The sequence below is a fragment of the Armigeres subalbatus genome, chromosome 1 (assembly GCF_024139115.2).
Source record: "Armigeres subalbatus isolate Guangzhou_Male chromosome 1, GZ_Asu_2, whole genome shotgun sequence".
NCBI classification, from domain to species: domain Eukaryota; kingdom Metazoa; phylum Arthropoda; class Insecta; order Diptera; family Culicidae; genus Armigeres; species Armigeres subalbatus.
Window position 1 is genome coordinate 69680508 of NC_085139.1, and position 26071 is coordinate 69706578.

Sequence of the window (26071 nt, forward strand, 5' to 3'; positions counted from 1 at the left end):
TTTTGCATAAGGGAAATATCATATAAACCCGTCGGAAACGATAACGAACATATTTGCTGAAGGAATGAAGAAAATCCATCCAGCCGTTTTCGAGTTATGCGGATACGAACACAGACTATTTCATTTTTATTATACAGAAGATATATATACCTATAGATAAAGAGTTGAAAATCTGTATATTGAGAACAAGAAGCATTGACTCTTCCTTGATCGAATGGTAAAAAAAATGAAAATCCATTGAGAAACGGCTGAGATATTAACGTTCAATACCTCTCGCGCTTAGTTTCATAGGGGCGTAACTGTATTGATCGATTTCTCTTCGTCGATGTTTTCTTTTTATTATTGTACCGAAATGCGCTAGTTTGTCGATGATTTAATCGTTTGGTGTGATAAAGGATGATTGTATCTTGCACCAGAATCAATAATCACGGTTGTAGCTTTTGAAACAATTGAGTTATGTGTTGGCATGGACCAACAGGAAATAAGATATTCCAAGTTTCTTAATATGTTGTATATTAAAAACTTTCTGTAAATAACAAAGTTCATTAGATAAGCATCAGCTACAAATTGTTTCCACTTACGTTTAGTATTCTTATTCCCTTCGTTTTTCCTAGTTTTGTTTTATTATTAGTGTAATTCTAAACCTGCAATTGCATCGCATTAGGATTTGATGATAGGACTGTGAATTCTTATTGGAATTACCGTTATTTAAGGTTTGTGACTAGTGATCACGCACTACAGCTATGATTCTTAGCTAGCTTCCAGCAGTGATTATCCCGCTGACCTCACCTACCAATTACATGCTTTAATTGAGTTTCATACAGATTCAAATCTGGCTTACCGTGGATAGAAAGCTGAACTTTATATATTCAGGCACCTAACGGGCTACCGTATGCTACAGTAGATTGTTTGAAGGTTATCTATCCCAACCAGTGATGGGAAATGTCAAAAAAATGTCATGGCATTGCTATTACTAATTTCTTAATAACTTTTTTCAAAAGTCATTTACAGTTCGGACTTTTTGATTAACATGTAGTACTTAAAGGGTCCTAGAACTTTGTCGAACAGATCATTGTTCTAAATTCAAAGTATGAGCCATGAGAGCGAGATTTAAAAAATGTCACGGAATGTCATGACATTAATGTCATTCGACACTAATTCGGCTCTCACGCCTCCAATATCATATTTAGAGAAATTACCTGTTAGAAAAAGTTTTCAGGTCCTTTAAGGGCTACATGTTGCTAAGGAAAACATAATTGTAAATGACTTGTGAGAAAAGTTATTAGCAAGTTAGTCCCATGACATCGATATGACATTTCCCGTCACTGATCCCAACATTAGGAAATTAGTTTTTGTTATAAATTCACTTTGTATTCCATCTTACCCTATTGAATTTCAAGAAACCTATATCTAAGCTAGTCGCACAATATTTCATATAGTATCTAGAAGTATCAACTCGTTCTTCCGAGAGCTGGTTGCAGCTGCATGACATATATTGATTGACATATACCGTATTATTCGGCGCGCCGACCAAGGGGTCGTTACATTCCCCCCGAGTATATCAGATTTCTGGTTTGCTGATTCATCGCGTCGAACATCAAGAACAGCAAGTTTAGAGGCTGGTCTCTCGTAGATGCCTGTCCTAGTCTGCACCGTAGCCGATCTCACCTGCTGATCCTTACTTTTTTTAACAGAAATGATTCGGCCAATTGGCCAACAGTTTCTGGGTAAACCGGGATCCACTACAACCACTACGTCGTTCACACTAATGGGCTTAACTTTACAAAACCACTTGGAGCGTTTAGTCAATTCTGGTAAGTAGTCACGAACCCATCTTCTCCAGAAAATGTTAGCTTCTGCTTGTGATGCTCGCCATGCTCTCCTTAAGATGCCGCTGCTGTTGTCCAAGTTGGTCGCTGGTTTCAAACCGCTCGATGATCCAAGAAGGAAATGGTTTGGAGTGACCACTGGTGCATCAAGGTCTTCGGCCGGCACAAACGTCAGAGGACGAGAGTTCACTGTATTTTCAATTTCAATCAGCGTATTGCGTAGTGATTCATCCGTTGGATTACGCTGAGGTCTCATCTTCCGTAAGTTAGCCTTAACGGATCGCACTAGTTGTTCCCAGCTCCCACCCATGTGTGGGGACGCAGGAGGTAGGAACTCCCAATCAGTGTTAGGACTGATTATCTCACTTACAACACGATCTTGGTCCATTTCCTTCAACGCCGCTTTGAGTTCTTTGCTAGATGCTATGAAATTTGTACCCCGATCACTGAAGATGCGTATTGGTACACCGCGCCTCGCCATAAAGTTTCTTAATACCATGATGCATGAGTCGGCATTCAGTGAATGTGCTACTTCAATATGTATGGCCCTTGTTGTCAAACACGTGACCAATACCCCCCACCTTTTCTCAAGCCTTCGTCCAACTGTAACATACATTGGGCCAAAATAATCAATTCCAATGAAAGAAAATGGTTTTGTGAATGCCGCTAGCCTAGCAGCTGGTAGGTCGCCCATCAGCGGTGGATTTGGTTTCGCTAGCTGATTCTTGCACTGTTGACAGCTTCCCCTTACACTTTTGTAAACCACTCTTATTTTTGGAATTTTATAGACTTGGCGTAATTCGTTCACTACTGTTTCGTGGTTGGAATGATGATATCTCACATGATAGTCATGTACAATAAGCTTCGTAACGTGATGATTTTTTGGGAGTATTATTGGATTTCCTGCATCCATTGTGGCATACTCACAATTAGCAATTCTTCCCCGCATTCTTAGTACTCCTTGTTCGTCCAGGAATGGAGTAAAATTAAATATTGAACTGGATTTTGGCAATTGCCACTCTTGTGAGTTTGCAAGTATGTTAATCTCCTCGGAATAAGCCTCCATTTGTACTTGACGATAAAGGTATTCGGAAGCTTGTTTGAGTTCAGTCATCGTTAAGGAGCCACCTTTTCTGTTTTGCTGGCAGATGGTTTTCCTTAGATTTCTTGTATATCTGAACAGCCAAGATGTTACACGAAGAAGTCTTCTCCATGAATCGTAATACTTTAAGTTTGAATCCACGGAAACCGGAACGTCCGCGTGATGGAACAGGTGGGCACGCAGCACCTCCTTAGTGCTGCTACTATGTACAGGTTCTGTTGGCCAATGATCCGAACTTTTCCGCAAGAATTGTGGTCCTTTGAACCATCGACTTTCACTATCTAGATTAGGTTGTTGATGCCACTTACGTTTCATTTCACGTTTTGTTGGTTTTCGTTTTCCGGCCAGTAGTACACGATCATGTTTTGGAGAGAGCTTGTAGGTGAAGATGTCGGTCGTAGTGCACCACCACATGCCCAAATTTTTTTCGGTTACCATCTCGGAATTGAAATTGAGGCTTATCTCTCCGGTTTTATCAGCATTCAACGTACGGACGGAGGATGCGTTAGACAGCCAATTCCGCATCTCGTACCCAGCTTGAGCGTGTACATGTCTCACGTCCAACGCAAGCTGTATTGCTTCATCTTCTGTTTCCACTCTGGCTAGCATATCGTCTACATAATGCTTGCGAATTATCGCATCAGCCGCCGCAGGATACTGACCTTCGTGCTCTTTTGCGTTCATATTCTTGGCATACTGTGCGCAGCTTGGTGAACAAGTTGCACCGAATGTCACGATCTGCATTACATATATACTAGGTTCGGAATCGGTCGGCCGTTCTCTCCACAAGAAGCGTTGGCAATTCTGGTCCTTAGTAGCGACTATTGTTTGGTGAAACATCTCGCGGATGTCTCCGCAAATTGCCACCTTCATCTCCCGAAACCCAATAAGAACAGAGTTCAAAGAGGTGAGCTGATCAGGACCCTTGAGAAGCATTGTGTTGAGAGACACTACATTGGTTTTTGCTGCTGCATCCCAAACAATTCGTATTTTTCCGGGTTTATTCGGATTGCAAACAGGAAAAATAGGTAGGTACCATATCCGCGAATTGGGCTTCTCTATTTCAGCCAGACTTAATTTTCTAATATAACCTTTCTTTAAGTAATCCTCTATCTTTGATAGCAAAACTTCGGATAGGACAATGTCTTTTTTCATTCTAGCTTCTAGACACCGGAAACGCTGGAGAGCAAGTGGTTTACTGTTGGGAAGTCTGAATTCGTCGAATTTCCATAGCAGGCCGGTTACATATCGACCACTTTCGGTTCGTGTCATCGTTTGCAGAATATACTGGGCTCGTTGATCGTCCGTTGACAGAATAAGACGACTCGGTTTAGCAATGCCCAAGCTGTCAAGTGCAAAATACTCCTGCATTGCACGCTGTAGATTGTCATCGAGGTTTTCACAACAGGATTCAGCGCACCAGTTGTGGTGTCCACAAAATTCTCCACAATCTGATCCACCATGAATGATCCAGCCGAGGCGCGTCTTTGTAGCTACTGGCTCAAACATACCTCCTTCACGACCTTTTTGCGGGTAACCCAGATTGACATTATTACCGCCGATGAGAAGTCGGGGCTGAACATCAGCATACGACTCAGCAGGCACACCTTCAAGGTGACGATATCGTCGGACAAGATCATTCAACTGAAGGGATTGACGGAAAAGACCAAGATTCGGAACTGTATGCACATCTCTCAAGCGGTACTTTTTTGAAGACTCTTCAGTACCAGAGATTTCAAGATCGACCCTTTTTGAGTTATTTTCGTATCTGTGCTTGTCTCCTGTCCATCTTAAGCAAATAGGCTCGTGTTTACCATCAAGATTCAGATCTGCAGCTAGCGCCTCATCCATCAGTGTGAAGGCTGACCCATCATCCAGAAAGGCGTAGGTCTTCAAGACTCTATTACGTCCTTATAGTATAACAGGTAGGACACGGAACAGCATCTTAGTGGTAGAATTATGATGGGCATTGCAATCACGTTCATTTCGATTGTTTCCAGTCGTTTTTTCAGCGATCCGCTGATTACCAACAACTGTTGGATTGCCACGTTGAGTGTTGTGAAGCAGTCGGTGATGCTTGAATGTGCAACCGTTTTGTCCGCATATTTGCTGGGATTTACATGCACCTTTATGGTCTTTCAAACACTTCCTGCATATCCCATGTTCCTTAATGAGGGCCCACCTAGAGTTGTATGCGAGATCCAAGAATCGTTGGCATTTGATAAGCTCAGTGCAGTGACCGCCGCAAGCGTGGCACAGTTTTGCGGTAGATTCTTGTATAGAGGCACTAATGTTTTTAGCTTGAGGGGATGTGGCACTTGGTTCCTCACTGTGCACATTCAGAAACGCTAATCTACTTTTACTGCTACGGGTACTCTGCAGCGATGCAATCGGGCAAACTGTTTCTGCAAGATCGTAAAGCCAATTTGCAAACACAGATAAGTGTACTACCTGAAGAGAACGACGATGCTCGGCCCAATCCAACTTTATCGGAGGAGGAAGTTTATCTACAAACTCTCTGAGAAGAACAACGTTATACGAATACTCTTCCAATTCGCAGGCATCAATGGTTGCACAAAGATTTTGCACTGTCAATGCAAACTCAATAACCGTGCCTAGCTTATCCACTTTCGGGGCTGGAGCGCCACTGATTTTTGTGATTAGGTTATGCACAATAACTTCGGGATTCCCATAAAGCATTTTCAACGTAGAAAAGATTCCAGGAACATTGGCTGGGTGCATAAGCCTGCATTTTACTGCCTCAAATGTTTTCCATTTGAGACATTTTTGTAGACGTAACAGATTCTCTTCTTGCGTGAAACCGCATAGTTCCGTCGTAGAGTTGAACGTAGAATAAAACAGCGGCCATTCCTTCGGTGATCCGCTGAAGACTGGTAGTTCACGAGAGACAGCTTGACGCGCGGCTACATGGCTTTGCGAAAGATTGTATTCTTGTTCAGATTGCATATGTGGTCATCTTGGAGTGGACCGCTGCACAGGATCAAAATCGCGCACACTGGAATGGGCGAGTCTGATACTTCTAGGTGGTACTCGGCTGTTTTCATCAACGCTCTGTTGTCCTGCAGATGGTCGGCACACAGTAACGTCAGTGGCTTTTGGTGGCAAAGCAGGAGCTTGACGTAAAACAGCTCGTTCAATTGGACGAGACGTGGAGGCTTCATATGGTTCTTCTTGAACTTTCGGTGTTTCACGTTGTAGCCAATTGCTCACCTTTTGAGTCGACGTTTCTTCTTCGATGCTATGTACGGTAGATGACGATGTTTCGCCGGCTATTTCTTTTAATAATTCGAATCTTTTCTGAAGGTACTCCCGTTTATTTGCTTCTTCCTTTTCCTGTAGCTTCCGTTCTTCATCCAACTGTTGTAACTCCAGCTGTATCCGTTTTTGTCTGGTAGAGGATCTAGAACTAGCAACCTTTGAATTCCGGCTTCTGTTATCCGACGAACCTTGAGACTTGGTGTTCGGTGGATTGCTCGGATGCGGCATCGGTGGTGCTATACTAACTTCCTCGGAATGTGTTACTGCTTGCGGAACTGATGGCGGTTGATTCGAAGACGGGAGCGACGGATCGCGTAGGGACTGCAGAGCTGGTGCCATCTGAGATTCGTCAATGGATGTGACAGCTACGACATCTTGTTGTACAGAAGATAGTTGATTTACTATCGAGGGTAAAGGTTGATTGCGAAACGTTGGCAGAGCCTGTGCAAGATTAGACAGCGTCGGGAATGCTCCTGAGAACGCTAGATGACTCAACATACATATGGAACACATAATACATACACATAATAAATACATAAGCGTCGATCGAATGTCTATGAATCATGGCATACGGATAAGCAACTGTGCTTGTCGGTATGTACATCGGCGTTGATGAAGTCATTACTGGAGAGATTTGCGACCACGATATATTTACATACTCAAGAGGAACTGTACTTACAGGAACCACGGTAGTGGGGGCACTGAATGTTTTTTTCAGAGCGCCTGTGAGTGGCTGACACGACGGACATACGAATCTTGGGTTCTCGTTGTCTGAAGGTATTCCAATGCAAGCGGGATGGTACCAATTCGTACAGAACTTGCATTGCCATTGAAGGCCGGCGTCCGGACTACAGACTTTGCATCGATTAGTTAGCGTGGAACTGGCAATACCATGAGTTCCTGGATGATCCTCGTGATCGTGGGAACTGTTGGACATCCTGACAGCCAATTTCAGCTGGCGTTCGTATAAACAAAGTTTTTAAAATGTTGGCATGGACCAACAGGAAATAAGATATTCCAAGTTTCTTAATATGTTGCATATTAAAAACTTTCTATAAATAACAAAGTTCATTAGATAAGCATCAGCTACAAATTGTTTCCACTTACGTTTAGTATTCTTATTCCCTTCGTTTTTCCTAGTTTTGTTTTATTATTAGTGTAATTCTAAACCTGCAATTGCATCGCATTAGGATTTGATGATAGGACTGTGAATTCTTATTGGAATTACCGTTATTTAAGGTTTGTGACTAGTGATCACGCACTACACTGAATCTTAGCTAGCTTCCAGCAGTGATTATCCAGCTGACCTCACCTACCAATTACATGCTTTAATTGAGTTTCATACAGATTCAAATCTGGCTTACCGTGGATAGAAAGCTGAACTTTATATATTCAGGCACCTAACGGGCTACCGTATGCTACAGTAGATTGTTTTAAGGTTATCTATCCCAACATTAGGAAATTAGTTTTTGTTATAAATTCACTTTGTATTCCATCTTACCCTATTGAATTTCAAGAAACCTATATCTAAGCTAGTCGCACAATATTTCATATAGTATCTAGAAGTATCAAATCGTTCTTCCGAGAGCTGGTTGCAGCTGCAGCTGCAGCCGTATTATTCGGCGCGCCGACCAAGGGGTCGTTACATTATGTATTAACAAAATATAAAATCGAATCTATAATATTCAAGTGAAGATTTTCGATTTTCGCAATCGCAAATTGAACCCCGGTATAGAAAACACAGACGTCATCTAGCTGTGAAGTAGGAAATATGAAGCAAGATATGATCGGATATTCCAATTCTGATTTGGCGGATAATGATCGGGAAGATCTACATCGGGATTCGTAATCCTGTACATCGGCGGAGTTATTCCGTAGGCCAGCAGAAGATAATCAAGTGTTCCGCAATCAGATATGGAGGCTGAATACGTGGCGCTCGGCAAGGCCTGCCAAGAGGCCATTTGCTTCAAGAGTTCGGTGAAAAGCGAGTTAAACCTACAACTGCCATGCGAGGATAACCAGTCTTGTCTAACCTTCGTGAAGAGTGATCGGTCCAATTACGAGTCATCGGTCCAAGTACACCGATACAAAGCAACGGTAGGAATATGATGATGTGGCGATCACTGATGTACTTTTACTCCTAGCATGGATTTGACTATCTTTCGCATTCAAACCCCATATCATTCTGTTATTACATTGAATTATTTTTTTCTGTTTTCCTAGCTACACTTCTGGTACGTGGCTGAGAATGCTAGATACATATAAGAATGCCCTCCTAGCAGATATAGCCTCTCATTAAAAGTCAAAAGTTGAACACGCATGGTGTTCCCGCATACGACTCCTAGGGGTACTGATAACGTCGCGTGTTGGAATTTTGTCTCTATCAGTCAACTCAGGGGTAAGTTCTGATAAGATAGTGCAAGGCCTTGATAGATTCATATTTGAATTATTTTGCTATAAGAAGAAGATCTTAGCAATATCCCCTTGTTCATTCAACATTAGTATCATGTGGATATTAAGTGTAAATAAAAAACAATTAGTTGTTGAGTTGAAGTCGAGTAAAGTACGTGACACTCAAGACGGCCTTACTGTTGAGGTCGAAATACGTATCTGTCAATGATACAAAAAGTAATGGAATTAAATGGAATAGTACAAACTCGTTTTATAACAAGTAAATACATTCCTCTAAAAGCTTAAAATAATTTTCGTATCAAATTAGTTGGGGTTAGAGGTAATAAAAAAAAGTTAAACCTAGAAATAGTAGTGCAAGCAAAATAGACCTTAATATAATTCTCAAGAATGATGAAGAAATTCGTTATGTATCGCAAGGTAGAACCTTAGTAGTGAGCTTCGTAAGCTTCCACGTAAAGCTGACTAGAACTGATAAATCTGAAGAACACATTGTGCTCGTATATATGAATAGAATTCCGTAGTAAAAAGTAATTGTAGTGGATGTTAACGGTTCGTTAACCTCGAAAAGAATAAACATCAAAACAATATGCAGACTATGCTAATTCCTCGATAGCTTTTCCGTTCCGACCTCACTCATTTTCCGTTGCACTGAAGCGCATCTCGTAGAGGAGAATGATTAGGTTCATTGTCATTTGCACGCTACCGTGATAGGCTGGACTTTCGCAATAATGCGAAATACCAAACATAACGCCGACTTGGTGCCGGTGCGTTTTCTCCCGATCTTCGCATTCATGGTTCGCGTTGCATATGGTGACTCTCGGAGAAAGTCTAGCCGCATCATCTGAAGTGAGAGCGAGAGAGCGAAATGCTGAAGAAGACTCTCATCGGAGTCACGCAATCTGGTTCGTTGCAGTGCGGTAGACGCCATCGTTCTCGGCTATCGCTCCGGCACTGTGTAACTATCGTTCGTCGGGGCAACACAAGCTCTGCGGCGGTCAGTTCCCGAGTGCGTCTTCGCCCATTCAGTTTCTTTATTTGTGGCCTCTTCTTATTTCTTCTGGTAGGTATCCCGAACCAGACCCATTCCATAATGACGGACAGCAGTTGCTATTCGCTTTTTGTGTAGCTGTTTGGTCTGAGATTTTCCGTAGTTCTTCGTTGTTCAAATCGGTTGTGCAAAAGCGGTGTACGTGAATCAGCTGTTATTTTTTTCTCGATTCTTGGAACACGTGAACAATAAGAGAATGGATTGTGCTGAGGTCAATGTTGCAATCAATTTAATGGCAATTATATTGCGAAGCTATTCTATGCCAAAATGTGTACACGAAATAAGTTCTAAAGTGCAATTTAGCAAATCATCATGAATATATACACCGGATTCAACTTCAATGACGATAGTTCATTCAAACGATGAATGAATAGAGACCAATCAAACTTGGTAACAAACAAACAAAAGAATTGGTTGCTGAGTTATTTTTATCGCTGTTCAGTTCAAGAGATAACAATCGTGACCTACTGTGCAAATACTGAGTATGGTCCCGCGAAATGATCAACGTTTTCGTCTATCCGGGTGGAGGAAGCTCGTCTGCGATGGTGGAGATAGACAATACCGAATAAAACCGGTTCGATTCAACACAGCCAGCAGCTTTCCGTGAGCGTCTGCTGATGCTCAATTGAATATTGATGACTCTGGTTTATAGGGCTTAGCCCTCGCACACCCACTTTTTAGCGAGAGAACATCTAGAGACGCTACCAGGTGCTAATAAGAGTTAATAAGTTTCACTTTCGTTTGATTCAATTGCTTGTGCTGATTGCGTGAGTCATAGGGGTTATCCCCGAGTTATCGAATACGTGATATAATTCGAATGGCACTTATTTTCCGGATCCATCATGCAGTACCATGTAAACAGCATCTCGGAATCTCCTTGATGCATACGATACAGCGGGACTTAAGCAGCTGAGCGCAGTACTAAATAGCAACAACCGATCGCTGGATTTGTGCTTTGTCAAATATTGGAAGCTAGGATTCGACTGCAGTTCAACGCCACTTCGGACAAAACATATTACGACTTCCGTGAAGCTGAATTTGCTAAGCTTTTTTGCATAACATAAACTGGACTGAGATACTAGAAAACGTGAATGCTAATCATGCTGCCTCGCCATTTTTAAACGTTATGGTCTATGCTATTGCCTAGTTCGTGCCGAAGATAACTCGCCGTGATCCCGCTTGGTCAAATTCGCATCTGAAACGTCTGTAAAAGCAGAAAAGAGCTGCTCTTAGAAAGCATAGTAAGTATCACACCGACGCAATAAGAGTTGCATATCTTGAAGTCAACCAACATTATTCTTGGCTCATCGGTTGACTATACTCGGCGCACCAAGTTCAAATCCAAGATCATCTGAAGTCTGACCCCAGAAGTGTCTGAAACTTTGTTAACGATCAATGAAGACAGGCAGGCTTGCCAACGGCAATGACAAACGGAGTCTTGCAAGCAGCGTGTTTTCCGTTGAAGTACCCCCTGCCCATGACATTGATACAGCTACAGCCAACGTCCCTCAATTGTCTAATCTAGGGTTTTAATTACGAGTGGAGTGACACCGAAGATCTGGCGCGCTAGAGCGGCTGTAGGCATTTACTGAATACGGTCTGGATTGTATTCTATTGCTTCTGCTTAAGGAATGTTCGTCATCATTAGCGTTACGGTTAGCTACAGTATTCAACGTGTTCATGAGTCAGGAATCTTGACGATTGGTGTTTTTCTGGACTGTTGGAAAGATTCATATGTGTTTCCCGGCTTTTTATGTTAGATTTTAATTAAGTTTCTCTAAACCTGTAGACAATTTCATACAAATTAATTTGAAGCTTATTGAACAATCTTTTAATAAATATTACTTCTATACGTATTTCCAGATCTCACTCTAACAAATAATGAACCGTGATAAAGACTTCAGTAAGAACAAAACCGAAAATCCAGTCCAGAATGCTTCGTTTCTCTCGCGACGGACCTTCTGGTGGTTGAAAGATATCTTCCGTGCGGGTCACCGGAAGGAGATCACCGAGGATTTGCTGTACGAGACACTTCCCGAGCATCGCAGTCATCAGCTTTCCGATCGATTCGATCAGTTATGGGCTGACGAACTACAGAGGCCGCAGCCAAGGTTGTGGCGTGCGTTACTACGTGGATATGGTAAAGCTCTACTATTGTGGGGTTTGTTGTTTTCGTTCCTGGAAACAGCGAACCGAGTGGCACAGCCTCTCTTCCTCGGTGGACTGGTGTCGTATTTTTCACCAAACCAGACCGAAATCAGTGAGCGTGATGCATACGGTTATGCAGCTGGTGTTATCGTTTGTGCATTGATCCCAGTCGTCACATTCCATCCATTCATATTGTACATCTTCCAAATCGGAATGAAGCTACGTATCGGCTGTTCCTGCCTTATCTACAACAAGGTGAGATAAGATTTACCAGCTATTCATATCATAAGCCTTTAATACATTCATTCCCCTTATTGCAGTCACTGAAGCTTACGAAGTCAACGACCGCCAGTGAAGGACTGAACGGAAAGATTTTGAATTTACTTACCAATGACGTCAGTAAGTTTGATATTGCACTCGCATTCATCCATGACTTATGGAAGGGTCCGATGGAGTCCCTTCTACTCGGATATTTCATTTACATGGAACTTGACTTTGCGGGTCTGTTAGGAATGGCCTTCCTGCTTAGCTTTATACCGCTTCAAGCTTGGATCGGCAAGAAGACAGCCACCTACCGGATGCGAGCAGCCAAGCGGACGGATCTTCGAGTTCGCTTCATGAACGAAATCATCCAGGGTATTCAGGTGATCAAAATGTACACCTGGGAGAACTCGTTTGCCAAGATGGTGGAAAAAGTACGGCGGAAGGAGGTCAATGCTATACGTGGAGGTGCTTTTGTGAGGGCCACGCTCATCTCGTTCTTTGTTGTGTCACGAGTCTCAATCTTCCTTAGCCTGTTGGCGTACACCTACACAGGGAATGTGATCACTGCCCGTAAAGTGTTCATTGTGACGAGCTATTACAGTATTTTGAATGATTCAATGGTGCATTTTTGGCCAATGGCAATTACGTTTTGCTCGGAGGCATTTATTTCTGTGTTACGAATTCAAGAGTTCCTGCTAACTCCTGAGGGAAAACCGAAGTTGGTTCAGGAAGCCTCAGAGAATCGCAAAGCTAAGGAAAGTGTTTTAATTGACGATGAGGAAAAGAGAAAGGCGAAGAGCAAAGGAAGGGTTTCAAATGGGGCGGTGAATGAGGAAGAAGTGGAGACGCTGCTGCCGTCGAAACGAGTCGTGAATCTAGACAGTGATAAGAAAAGCATAGTGATCGAAGATGTGACGGCACGATGGGTTGTAAGTGAGGATGAATCAAACGTGGGAGTGACGTCCTTCAGTACGACTGTGGAGAGTGGGCGTCTATGTGTTGTGATAGGACCAGTGGGTTCAGGAAAATCCACGCTGTTGCAGGTGATCTTAGGGGAACTTGAAGTAGACCAAGGAACAGTACAAATTAATGGATCGATAAGCTATGCTTCGCAAGAACCTTGGTTGTTTGAGAGTAGTGTTAGGAATAACATTCTGTTTGTGGAGGAGTACGATGAGCAACGGTACTTACAAGTGGTTCGAATATGTGCATTAGAACGAGACTTCCAGCTATTCCCACATGGAGATCAAACGATTGTAGGCGAACGTGGAATCAGTTTAAGTGGAGGACAGAAAGCCAGAGTCAACTTGGCTCGAGCGATTTACAAAAAGAGTGATATCTACATTTTGGATGATCCACTTTCGGCGGTTGATAGTCACGTTGGAAAGCACATCTATGAGATGTGCATCAGAGAGTTCCTGGCGGATAAAGTATGTATTTTGGTGACGCATCAGTTGCAGTATCTAAACGATGTTCAGCATATTATTCTGATGGATGGGGGTCAGATGGAGGCTGAAGGTCCATACAGGGAGATCAAGAAAACAATGATGGACTCAATTTTGGCCTTGACTCCGGAAGAATCACCAGACGAAAACGTATTCGACTTTCAGAAGTTTACCGCTCACACAGAACCAACAAACTTGGACCAAGAGAAACAAATTGAAGAAAAAGAATCTCAGGGCGAAGGGTCCGTGGACTTTTCCGTCTATAAAACCTACATATCCGCTATCAACAGCTGGGTTTGGATATTTTTCATTTCAGTTCTAATTCTGCTGGCGCAGATAGCCATCAGCAGCGTTGATTATTTCGTAGCCCAATGGGTAAACTGGGAAGAGTCTCTTGGTAACGTCAATATGAGCGTTATCGTCAAATCAGAGAACCAAACTGTCGAAGACATACCGGACACCAACATTCTGGACTCTCAACAAATGGGAACAAACAACGATGACGAACGACTGCAGTACATCATTACATATACCATCCTGATTGGTGTCTTCATATGTCTGATTCTGCAGCGTACATTCTCATTCTTTTACGTATGCCTTCGAATCTCGATGAATCTCCACGATCGAATGTTCCGCGGGTTAACCCGAGCCACGATGCATTTCTTCAACAATAACCCTTCTGGGCGAATTCTGAACCGTTTTTCCAAAGATATTGGAGCGATCGACACTTCTCTTCCAATGTCCCTGCACGATTGCTTAGTGGTGAGTATAGCCGAAGAGTCAACACATCAGCATCGTTCCAACCTAATCTATTTTTCTTTTTGTAGTTCTTCTTGGAGATGATATCCGTCGTGGCGTTGGTGTCTATCGTCAACTATTGGTTCCTTGCACCGACCGTGGTGATCGCCGCAATCATGTTCCTACTTCGCAAAGCGTACCTGGACACGTCCCGTGTTGTGAAACGAATCGAATCGGTAAAACGATCGCCCATCTTTTCCCATCTGAACGCCACCCTTCAAGGGCTGTCTACAATTAGGGCGTTCCGCGCACAAGGAACGTTGAGTCGGGAGTTCAACAACCACATGGATGAGAACACTTCCGCGTGGTTCATATTCATAACGACCACACGAGCGTTTGCTCTGTGGTTGGATTTTGTATGCGTAATCTACATAGCTGTGGTAACGTTGAGCTTCCTAGTGGCCGGAAAAAATACCCTGGGCGGAAGCGTGGGCTTAGCCATTACTCAGACCATTAGTTTGATCGGCATGTGCCAGTGGGGCATGCGACAATCGGCGGAGCTCGAGAACGAGATGGTCTCCGTTGAGAGGGTCAATGAGTATACGAATTTGCCTTCGGAGCCACCACTGGATACGGCTCCCAAATATCGCCCGCAAAGTAACTGGCCTGAGCATGGGGTGGTCAAGTTTAACAACGTGGATCTTCGCTATTCGGATGGCGGGGATAAAGTGCTGAAGGATTTGAGTTTTTCTATTCGATCGAATGAGAAGATTGGAATCGTTGGTCGAACGGGTGCAGGAAAGTCTTCGTTGATCCAGGCATTATTTAGGTTGGCTCCCTATGATGGAACTATCGAGATTGATGACATTGATACTAAGACATTGGGACTGCGGGATTTGCGAAGCAAGATATCGATCATACCACAGGATCCGATCTTATTCTCTGGAACTTTGAGGAGTAATCTGGATCCGTTCGAGGAGAAAGGCGATGCGGAACTGTGGAGTGCTTTGGATCAGGTGGAACTAAAGGAGGCCGTTTCCTCGTTGGCCGGTGGACTCGAATGCAAAATGTCTGATGGAGGAAGCAATTTCAGTATGGGCCAGCGACAGCTAGTTTGTCTGGCTCGTGCAATTCTGCGAAGCAATAAGATTCTGGTACTTGATGAGGCCACTGCAAACGTTGATCCAGAGTGAGTAATTTCGATCGTATTACATCAAATAAAAACATCCTAATCAATTTCTGTCATTTCAGAACTGATAAACTTATTCAGACAACAATTCGCACAAAGTTTGCCGACTGTACAGTATTAACGATCGCCCATCGGCTGCATACGGTCATGGATAGCGATCGAGTGCTAGTGATGGATGCCGGACGGGTAGTGGAATTCGGTCATCCGCACGATCTTCTACATGGCCCCAGTGGGTACCTTCGCAGATTGGTGGACCAAACTGGCGTAGCGAATGCGGCCTTACTTATCCGGATAGCCGACGAGAACTATCGGAAGCTTAAGGAATGATAGCAAAAATGCTAGGGCAATTCTTAATTATCAATATGAAAAAAAAGGTCTCAAATGATTGCAAAGTGACTTAGTGCTCGAACGAGACAACACTAGAAACAAATGTTCTTAATAACGTTTCTATAATGATATTCCACAAAAGAGATTTGCTAGGAAATAATATTTCTACTAAAGTCCGTGGAGCGCATTTTTACGTAGCATATACAGACTAGAGTTGTGTAGTTCCATATCAAATGGAAGGCAATAAATGGTAGCAATTTTTTTTAGCCATCTTCACAAGAACCCCACGTTGTATGTGATTATTCCTATCGCCGATCAATCACAATCCCTACAGTTTCAATGGCTCCCTATAATAAATTATAATCAAGTAAGGGGTTGTCCATATACCACGTGAACAGTTTAGGGGGGAGGAGAGATAATTTTTGAAAATTCGTATGACCATTTGTCTACGCTGGGGGAGGGGGTATCTAAAACTGATTAAAGCCTGTCCACGTAGTATATGGATAGCCCCTAAGAGGAGTAAGACACAGAAGACCAGGAATGGGTGATGGGACGGACAGTCTCACTATTATATTGATAAACGTGGAATCATTTATTTTGAGTGTGAGCGGTTCGTATAAAGATCATAAGAACAAAAACGATGATGCCATATCAGTTGAATAATTCCCCTGGCAACGGTTCGTGGGAAAACCCCCAACCTGTTGGCGACAATTATTTTCAGATAACTGATAACAGCCATTAAATATGATGAATTTTTGCCTTTCTGGAATAGATAGGAAGCCTTCAGGGTCGAGCGTCATAAATCAATCGAAATTGTTCGGCTAATCCAAGTGACGTGTGTTCAACAAGTCAGTTATTGCAAAGGGTTTCAAGCACGAGAATTTGATAAGGACATGATGCCAATGACTTATTCGACTTACATTATCATTTGGAAGAGTTTGTTGGTGGAAGGAGAAATAGCTGAATTTCCTACAACCGTAAAAAAGCTTAAATCAAATCATTAGGGACACGGCAGGTATTTCCATCCATTGAGGCCACCAGCTCTTAAGTAATCGATTACACTATCAGGTACCTGCAGTGAGCGATCTGATAAATAATTTTGAAAAAGTTCAATAATATACTGAGGTAAATTAAAATTCATCAATTTTACAACCAAACCTTCATGCCAAACACTGTCATATGCTTTCTCTCTATCAAAAAGAGCAACTCCAGTCGAACATCCTTCAGATTTGTTAAGTGGAATTAAATTCGTAACCCGTAACAACTGATGAGATGGCGAAAAACTAATTGCTCATCAACACAAATTGAATTGTCAATAATATAATGATGGTTCATTCTATTTAAAATAATCTTTTCAAACAGTTTGCTTATTGAAGAAAGCAAACTGAGTGGGTGATAACTAGAAAGCTTAGCTGGATTTTTTCCGGCTTCAAAATTCTAACAACTTTGGCATTTTTCCATTTATCTGGAAAATATGTCAATTGAAAACATTTGTTAAATAAATTAATCAAAAAGGATAAAGAGCTTTCAGGAAGTTTTTTGATAAGTATGTAGAAAATACCATCATCACCCGGGGTTTTCATATTTTCATTTTTTTAATCCAAACTAGTTCTGAACGAAGGGTCAAAAACATTTTCTTTATTGAAAATGTCTTCAAACTTCTGCGTGAAAGCAACGTCCATTTGCTAGAACTCCACTACAGCAAAACGTTTCTCCTGAGATTACGGTTTGGTACGGATGAGTTTGGCAAAAAAGTGTCTCTTTGATTGGCTTTCGAAACTATGACGAAAAGACGAAAATGCCTGCCTTAACCCTGTTACATTTCCCGTATTCTGTTCAACAGATCGTCGGCGAATACTAGGCAGGTTTTCGTGAGGGCCGATCAACGACGGATCAAATGTTTACCCTGAGACAAATCCTTCGACACATCATCTGTTTATTGATTGCAAGACGGCGTACGATTCAGAGAAACGGAATGAATTATGGCAAATAAGAACATGGTTTTCCGGCGAAACTGATAAGGCTGATTCGTATAACGTTGGACGGATCTAGAAATAATTAGTGAGAAGTGGAACGTCTCACTTCGCACTTCCAACTAATAATTTCTCACTTCTCGCCTCTTACTGTGAAAAGTAAGTGGTGCGAAGTGAGACGTCTCACTTCTCACTAATAATTTCTCTTTACAGTGAGATAAAAAGGGGGAAGAGCGAAGTAAAAAGGGAGACAAGAAGGAAGCCTCTTTTTTCATTATCATTTCGAACTTCCTTTTTTCACATTTGCAGTGAGAAGTGAGAAATGATGATTGAAAAGTTAGAAGTGACACGTCAAATTACCTATTTGGCCAAATAACATATTCGGCCGAATGACATATTTGACAAAAAGCCATATTTGGCCGAATGACTTGTTCGGCCAATTGACTTGTTCGGCGAAATGGCCTTTTCGGCCAAATGCTCTATTCGGCCAAATGCTCTATTCGGCCAAAGGACCTATCCGGCAAAATGATCTATTCGACCAATTGACTTCTTCAGCCAAATGGCTTATTCAGTCATATGACTTTGTCGGCCATATGACCTTTCCTGCCAAATGAAACGGGCTTGGTAGTCATATGGCTACTGCTTCTGCCTCATACGCAGGAGGTCGTGGGTTCAATCCCAGGTCCGTTTCATTCTCCTACTTTGTATCTTTCTCTATATTTCTCATGTTCTAGCAATCGCTAGAACTGGAAACGGACTTCCATATCATTTCCATCTCAATTCCTATACCTTCAACTTGAATATTCTAACAGTAATCTGCTAGAGTTGGAAATGAATTATAAAGCTCGTTTCCAAACATCCAATTAGAAATTCCATCAGTTGCTTTCTCCTATCTATCACATTGGCAGCTCGTTAACCAAGACGGATCTCTGCCTCTCGAACCTAACCCAAAAATTCCAACAAACTCCGCATGAACTCGTGGCAAGTGCAGAGGTATATTCGGCTTGCAGTGGGCGAGTGATTGCATCATTTCCTCCCCTTCCCTACATTTATTTGCATTCTGACGTTGCAGGCGCCAGTATGACCTAACAAATGAGATCACCAGTACTTGTACATTGAAGATGTGAGCTAGTCCCAAGCAAACATCTGTTGGTTCCCTGTGCAAGAACAGCTGATCTGGTCATAATGGAGTAGCAACTACGAGCAGTCAATCAAGCTCAAGCTCAAGCTCATGTGACCTTTCCTGCCAAATGACCTATTCGGACGTATGATCCGTTCGGCCAGATGGGTTTCTGCCTAATGGTTTGTTCGGGCTAGTAGCATTCGGTTTCCGCCAAACGACCCTTCCCCGCGTGCCACTGTCTGACATTTTTAGGAACGCAAACTGGGATCTTCTTACAAACGACCGTGGAGTGGCAGCATTACAAAGAGCACCTGAATACATGATAGGGACACGGCAGGTATTTCCGTCCATCGTCATAGGGGCTAAAATCAATGAAAGCAACGTCATTTTGCTAGAACTCCACTATAGCAGAACGTTTCGCCTAAGCCTACGATTGGGTACGGATGAATTTGGCAAAAAAGCTTATATTTTATTGATATTTGAGACTATGACGATAAGACGAAAATACCTGCCTTAACCCTACACATGAGCACTGGAGGAGACAGAAGTGAAGCACCACACGATGCAATCACACCATTGTTCTCAAAGGCTATTGTTCTTGCGGTGCCCCACCCAATAACAATGGCTAGTGTACATGATAGTAAGAGGATCAAGAGAAGACGATGTTAGTTAATATTGCTGAAGTTATTCTGACCAAAAGCAAAAGGCTCACAAAATTTATAAACAATACACGAGTCAAGAAAATTTAGAAAACTATCTGAATATTTGCGATCAAATTAGTTTAGTTATGTCTTACGGAGTATAATGCTAAAACCGAAAATGAAATCAAATCATGGCCAAAAAACTTTTTTAACTATGCCAAAACTAAGTTAAAATCCAGCAATTTTCCATCGAAAATTTCTTTCGATTTAAATCAAGAGATAATGCTAAGAAATTTGTACTCTTTTTGCAACCTTTTTTTCAAAATACATATATAGAATTTTTCGAAAATGAGCGTGATTATATATTTCAATTTTTAATATTTGATTTATATGATTTATAATACAGGCCGGACTCGATTATCCGGAGTGTTGAAAAAAATTTCACTTCGGATAATCGAGCCGTTTTTTTGTTGTTGCTGAAAATTTAACTTTTGCTCAAATAAACTTTATTTTGGTTATTTTCATTCATTTATTTAGTTAACATCTAAACAGATAACACTGAATCAACAATTTAACGCCACAATGCACGGTTCGAGGCCGCATCTCTCCATCCTCGGATACGCCCCACGCTCGCCAAGTCGTTCTGCACCTGGTCTGCCCATCTCGCTCGCTGCGCTCCACGCCGTCTCGTACCTGCCGGATCGGAAGCGAACACCATCTTTGCAGGGTTGCTGTCCGGCATTCTTACAACATTCCCTGCCCATCATAACCTTCCGGCTTTAGCTACCTTCTGGATACTGGGTTCGCCGTAGAGCTGGGCGAGCTCATGGTTCATTCTTCGCCGCCACACACCGTCTTCTTGCACACCGCCAAAGATGGTCCTAAGCACCCGTCTCTCGAATACTCCGAGTGCTTGCAAGTCCTCCTCGAGCATTGTCCATGTTTCATGTCCGTAGAGGACAACCGGTCTTATAAGCGTCCTGTACATGACACATTTGGTGCGGTGGCGAATCTTTTTCGACCGCAGTTTCTTCTGGAGCCCGTAATAGGCCTGACTTCCACAGATGATGCGCCTTCGTATTTCACGACTAACGTTGTTGTCAGCCGTTAGCAAGGATCCGAGGTAGACGAATTCCTCGACCACCTCGAAGGTATGCCCGTCTATCGTAACATTGCTTCCCAGGCGGGCCCTGTCGCGCTCGGTTCCGCCCACAAGCATGTACTTTGTCTTTGACGCATTCACCACCAGTCCAACTTTTGTTGCTTCACGTTTCAGGCGGGTGTACAGTTCTGCCACCTTTGCAAATGTTCGGCCGACAATGTCCATGTCATCCGCGAAGCAAATAAATTGACTGGATCTGTTGAAAATCGTACCCCGGCTGTTACACCCGGCTCTCCGCATGACTCCTTCTAGCGCAATGTTGAACAACAGGCACGAAAGTCCATCACCTTGTCTTAGTCCCCGGCGCGATTCGAACGAACTGGAGTGTTCGCCCCAAATCTTCACACAGTTTTGCACACCATCCACCGTTGCTTTGATCAGTCTGGTAAGCTTCCCAGGGAAGCTGTTCTCGTCCATAATTTTCCATAGCTCTACGCGGTCTATACTGTCGTATGCCGCCTTGAAATCAACGAACAGATGGTGCGTTGGGACCTGGTATTCACGGCATTTTTGAAGGATTTGCCGTACAGTAAAGATCTGGTCCGTTGTCGAGCGGCCGTCAACGAAGCCGGCTTGATAACTTCCCACGAACTCCATTTGACCGAAACCTTAGTTTAGCAGGAAAGGCAATTTGGCCGAAAATGTTATTCGGCTGATTGGGTTATACGGCGAAAAACGTCGACCTGTTCAACCAAACGTTATTTTCGAACAAATGAGCTGTCGGAGCAAACGTCTTTTTAGGCCAAATTATCAGTTCGGCCGTATGATTTTCACCCTTTTCACCTTCGACCTTATTCATGCCACCTCGTCCGGCCAAGCAGCATTTTCGGTCAAACGATTTTTTTTCAGCAGCTCGGGCAAACAACAACATATGTTCATTTCGGCCAAATGGCCCTTTTCTACCAAACGACCATCTAGGCATTTTTGGCTTAATAACCTATTCGATTAAACAACTTTTCAGTCAAATGACCTGTTCGGCCGAACGACCAACTGACCAACTTCTTCTTCTTCTTCTTATTGGCATTACATCCCCACACTGGGACAGAGCCGCCTCGCAGCTTAGTGTTCATTAAGCACTTCCACAGTTATTAACTGCGAGGTTTCTAAGCCAGGTTACCATTTGTGCATTCGTATATCATGAGGCTAACATGATGATACCTTTATGCCCAGGGTAGTCGAGACAATTTCCAATTCGAACATTGCCTAGACCGGCACCGGGAATCGAACCCAGCCACCCTCAGCATGGTCTTGCTTTGTAGCCGCGCGTCTTACCGCACGGCTAAGGAGGGCCTCAACTGACCAACTATTTTGGTCAACTGATTTAATGCTAGTCGAGTTTCGAATTATATTCGGCCGAACAAGAAACGGCCTTTCCCCGTCAAAACATTTGATTTCTACGTGAAATTATGTGGTTTTCAACAGCAAATGCTTGGATATTTACTCAGGTAATTCTTCGAGATTCCCAAAGGAAATTCTTTATAATTTACCCGGGAAATTTCTGGAATTTGGAATGTTAGTGGCGTCAGTTGTCTAAGCATATTTGCAAGCCATGGAGTGTAAGTTTGATTCCCGCCCTAGTAAGGAGAAAACATTTCGTGAAGCGGAAAACGCTCCACTTGTTCACTAGGTGCTGTGTGAATGTCCTGTCCGTTGTCTAATGCTAAGTGTTAAGTATTTAGTCTGTGCGAGCTCTGGTCAAAGATGGTGATCCTGTTTTTCTTTCTTTTAAATTCTACAATAAGATCTTCCTAATTTTTAAGGAAATTTACTCAGAATTTCAACGGTAGTGTTTTCGAGATTTCGAAGGATATTCTTCAGAATTTTCATTAAAAGATCTTAAAAGTTTTTACGAAAAGCTTGCTCGATTTTTGAACGAAAAAATGTAAGGAATTTTCAAAAAAAATAGCCTTTTCACGAGAAATCCTCTGGAGTTTCAACGGGATTGCCATAAACTGTCGGCGGCGACGGCGCACATCTCTAACCACCTTGTGTTTGTTTGTGCATTTGTGTTTGTATTATGAGTGCACTTAATGTTGTGGCTTATATATGCTGTGGCCTTCCGAAAATTGCAGAACATCCGTGAAATAAAACAAAAAATAATGAATTTCTTTGCATAGTATCATTTGACATTCTAACAACGGAATTTATTTCATTTGATTTATTCAAACTAAGGCCTCTGCAGTACAAAAAATTCGTCTACATTCAACTCGGTCAGTATTTGCACGTCGCCAACTTTGTAGTCCACGGAGGGACCTCAAATCGAACCACCTTGCTCTCTGGGCACCTCGCCTTCTTGTCCCCTGCGAATCCTTATCAGGAACCATTTTCACCGGGTTATTGTCCGACATTCTGAGCATGACATTGTGTATGGATTACCTTGGCCACCGAGTGATTCTTTAGAAAATTAAAATATTCATTTCATAATTAAGGGAAGATCCATTCATTACGTAACGCAAAAAATGGCCATTTTCAATCCCCCTCCTCCTATGTCACACTTTTTGTATGAGGTATCTAAACTATTTGCAAGGATTGTCACACTTCAGGGAACCCCTCCTCTCCCTCTAAGCGTTACGTAATTAATGGATGTTTCCTAAACACAAGGATTTTTTGTTGTTATTATGCGTACACCAGTTCCAGTGTTTGAATCTATACATGGACCACCGTTGGCGAAATAACCACTTTTTCATATAAATATTGAGGCTGTTCACAAATTACGAAACGCTGGAATGAGAGGCAGGGGGTCAGACCGTGCTTTACGATTCATACAAACCAATTAAACCTTCCATACAAAAAAGCATTACGAGGGGGAGGATGGTGGTTCAAAATCGTTACGTAATTTGTGAACGAACCCATTCCGGATATTCCGGAGGACCATTTGGTAGCATGAGTCACAATGTCAATGCTGTACTCAGATTGTACATACGAATGTTTGAAAAAATATCGGTGCTTTGAATTGAAATTCATAAATTGGCCATTTTTATGAATGTTCTTGATTTCCGTTCCCTTAGGGTTCTTTCACAAAACTCGTAACGCTGAATTTGATAAATTCAATACCCCACTCTCCCTCTCGCAACCCTTTTTTATGGAAGGTTTAATTTTTTTTGTACGGACCGTAACACTTGGTCTGACTTCCTCCCTCCCCCTAAAGCGTTACGTAATTTGTGAACAGTCCTTTAGGAAGCGAGAAAGGCACTATCATTACTAGGTGTCTTGCACATATTGGATACGTTACGGATACACACTGATAATACATATTTCTATTTTTGTAAGATGGGTAAAAATATTACTCCGGATAATCGAGCCATTTTCTCCGGATAATCGAGCCCCGGATAATCGAGCCTCCGGATAATCGAGTCCGGCCTGTATTTCAATTTTTTTATTTGTTTGTCGAACCATACCGGGTTTTTTGAGCTATAATTGCGACCTTTCCTTACGAGTGGTACAAGTGATGAACTTTGTCAAAAACTTAAAAATCACTCTAATAAAGTTGAAAAAAAAAAAAGAATTACGAGTGGTACTTCTTCCCTAACAATGTCTAATAAACTTGCATAAAAGTCTGCAACAGCACATTCAATGTCAGCTTGCTTTTATAAAATATGTTGCCAATTAGCTCCATTCATTTTTTTGTTGAAAGCTGTCAGAATTTGCATTTTTATAATCGAGAATATTTTCGAAATCATAGCCGTGAGGATCATTGTTTCGGTGCACGAATACAGAATATTCAACTGCTGTGTGGAATGCTTCATTTTTCCATAAAGGCGATAGAGACTCATTTACACAGAATTTATCAAGAGTGTTGGTGAATAAAAAGTCCAAATAACAATTAGTAGATTTTTCAAATGATTAATTTGATTCCGACCTAAACATGTATGATATGGAAATGCTAATATCATCTTCCAAACTTAGACGTACATGTTCATGATAGAATTAGAGGCGAAGATAGCCAGTGGAGATAGCCAGTGCCGAAGATAGCCAGTGGAGAAGATAGCCGAAGATAGCCAGTGGAGAGCTGAAGATAGCCAGTGGAGATATATCCTAAATAAAGACAAAAAAAAGAAAAAAAAAGATATATTAACTTCCACACTGATATTCTCCCCTCCCCCTGCATACGGGAGCTTGGCAGAAGGAAGGTCGTGCGATATGTGCCATCACAAATATTGCCCTCCGCTCGCTTTCAAATCGACTTCTATAAACACATTCTTCATACCTGCCGTATCCTAACGGAACTATCAATTCTTTACTTTCGCCTCTGATTCTATCATGAACATGTACGTCTAAGTTTGGAAGATGATATTAGCATTTCCATATCATAGTAAATCGTTTAACTTCACGTAGAAGTAACACACACAAAATCATTAATTACTAAACATGTAGGGGAGGAGGTTCGGTTGTGGGCACCCTTTTGTGTTTGGTCCATAACTTTGGCCCTGGTTGATCTTATGTCGACATTTGCATAGCAATCGAAAGCTAAACTTATAACCTCACTACTAGCAAAGAAATTAATATGATTTCATCGATTGAGAAAAAAATATTGACAATTTAGAAAATTTGACATTTTTGGACATTTTCATTTCGTGGTTCGGTTGTGGGCACCCTTGAAAACTTAGCTAAAAATAAAGAAGCATGAATAAAAACCACCCAGATTTAAAGACAAGGAATAGTTTATTCATTCTAAAAGCCAGGAGACGCTAAAAAAACTCAAATCAATTCACCTTGCAGTGATGATGCCTCCCTCGGTGCATTAAGAAGGATGTTGAAAAAAATCACATAAGAAAGGTCTAAAATAGCACTTTAGGTAAATGGGTTTTAATTTTTCATTGATTTACGTTTTATTGGTATGCATCATAGTCAAAAAATCCTGATTAATCACCCTAGCGGCAATAGTGCCTTTCTCGTTCATTTCAAAAAATAATATTTTGGCCATAAATTTTGATCCCATAGTCCGATCTGAATTTTTAATAGGAAACAATGGGAAAGCATTCCCCGTCGAATGCAACTTGTTGCAAGCAAATCGGTCAACGCTTTGTTCCAAAAAGTGTGTGTATAATGACTAGACATGCCCAAAGAACAAAAATATTAAATAAACTCATTATTTCGAACAATTATGTCAAACTAATTATAAAAACTGCCTTAAAACGTTATTAAAAATAAGTTAAGGGACAAGTAAAACGATATTGAATGACAATGATATGGAAATGCTAATATCATCTTCCAAACTCGGACGCTCATGTTCATGATAGAATTAGTGGCGAAAGTATAGAATTGATAGTTCCGTTAGGATACGGCAGGCATGAAGAATGTTTTTTTTTATAGAAGTCGATTTGAAAGCGAGCGGAGGCCAATATTTGTGATGGCACATATCACACGACCTTCCTTCTGCCAAGCTCCCGT

General features: G+C 42.0%; 2 protein-coding genes across 9 annotated transcripts in view; one reads left to right on the top strand and one right to left on the bottom strand.

The window, feature by feature from the left end:
- LOC134226876 (multiple epidermal growth factor-like domains protein 10) overlaps positions 1-26071 on the bottom strand; it is a 447567-nt gene that overhangs the window by 42243 nt on the left and 379253 nt on the right. The gene's annotated exons all lie outside the window — the stretch shown is intronic.
- LOC134226851 (ATP-binding cassette sub-family C member 4-like) lies at positions 8483-16063 on the top strand. 2 transcript variants are annotated; one of them, XM_062707906.1, is made up of 5 exons: positions 8483-8608; positions 11534-12073; positions 12139-14289; positions 14355-15454; positions 15517-16063. In XM_062707906.1, exons 2-5 carry the CDS (start codon positions 11552-11554, stop codon positions 15779-15781), a joined length of 4038 nt encoding a protein of 1345 aa, XP_062563890.1. In that variant the 5' UTR covers positions 8483-8608; positions 11534-11551; the 3' UTR covers positions 15782-16063. The 2 variants fall into 2 exon arrangements, with proteins under 2 accessions (XP_062563890.1, XP_062563883.1); XM_062707899.1 differs by lacking the exon at positions 8483-8608 and adding an exon at positions 9529-9682.

Coding starts and splice junctions, on each gene's coding strand:
- LOC134226851 (XM_062707906.1), top strand. CDS start 11,552: ATGAACCGTGATAAAGACTTCAGTAAGAACAAAACCGAAAATCCAGTC. Junction 12,074..12,138: donor CCTGCCTTATCTACAACAAG/GTGAGATAAGAT, acceptor CCCTTATTGCAG/TCACTGAAGCTTACGAAGTC. Junction 14,290..14,354: donor CCCTGCACGATTGCTTAGTG/GTGAGTATAGCC, acceptor TTCTTTTTGTAG/TTCTTCTTGGAGATGATATC.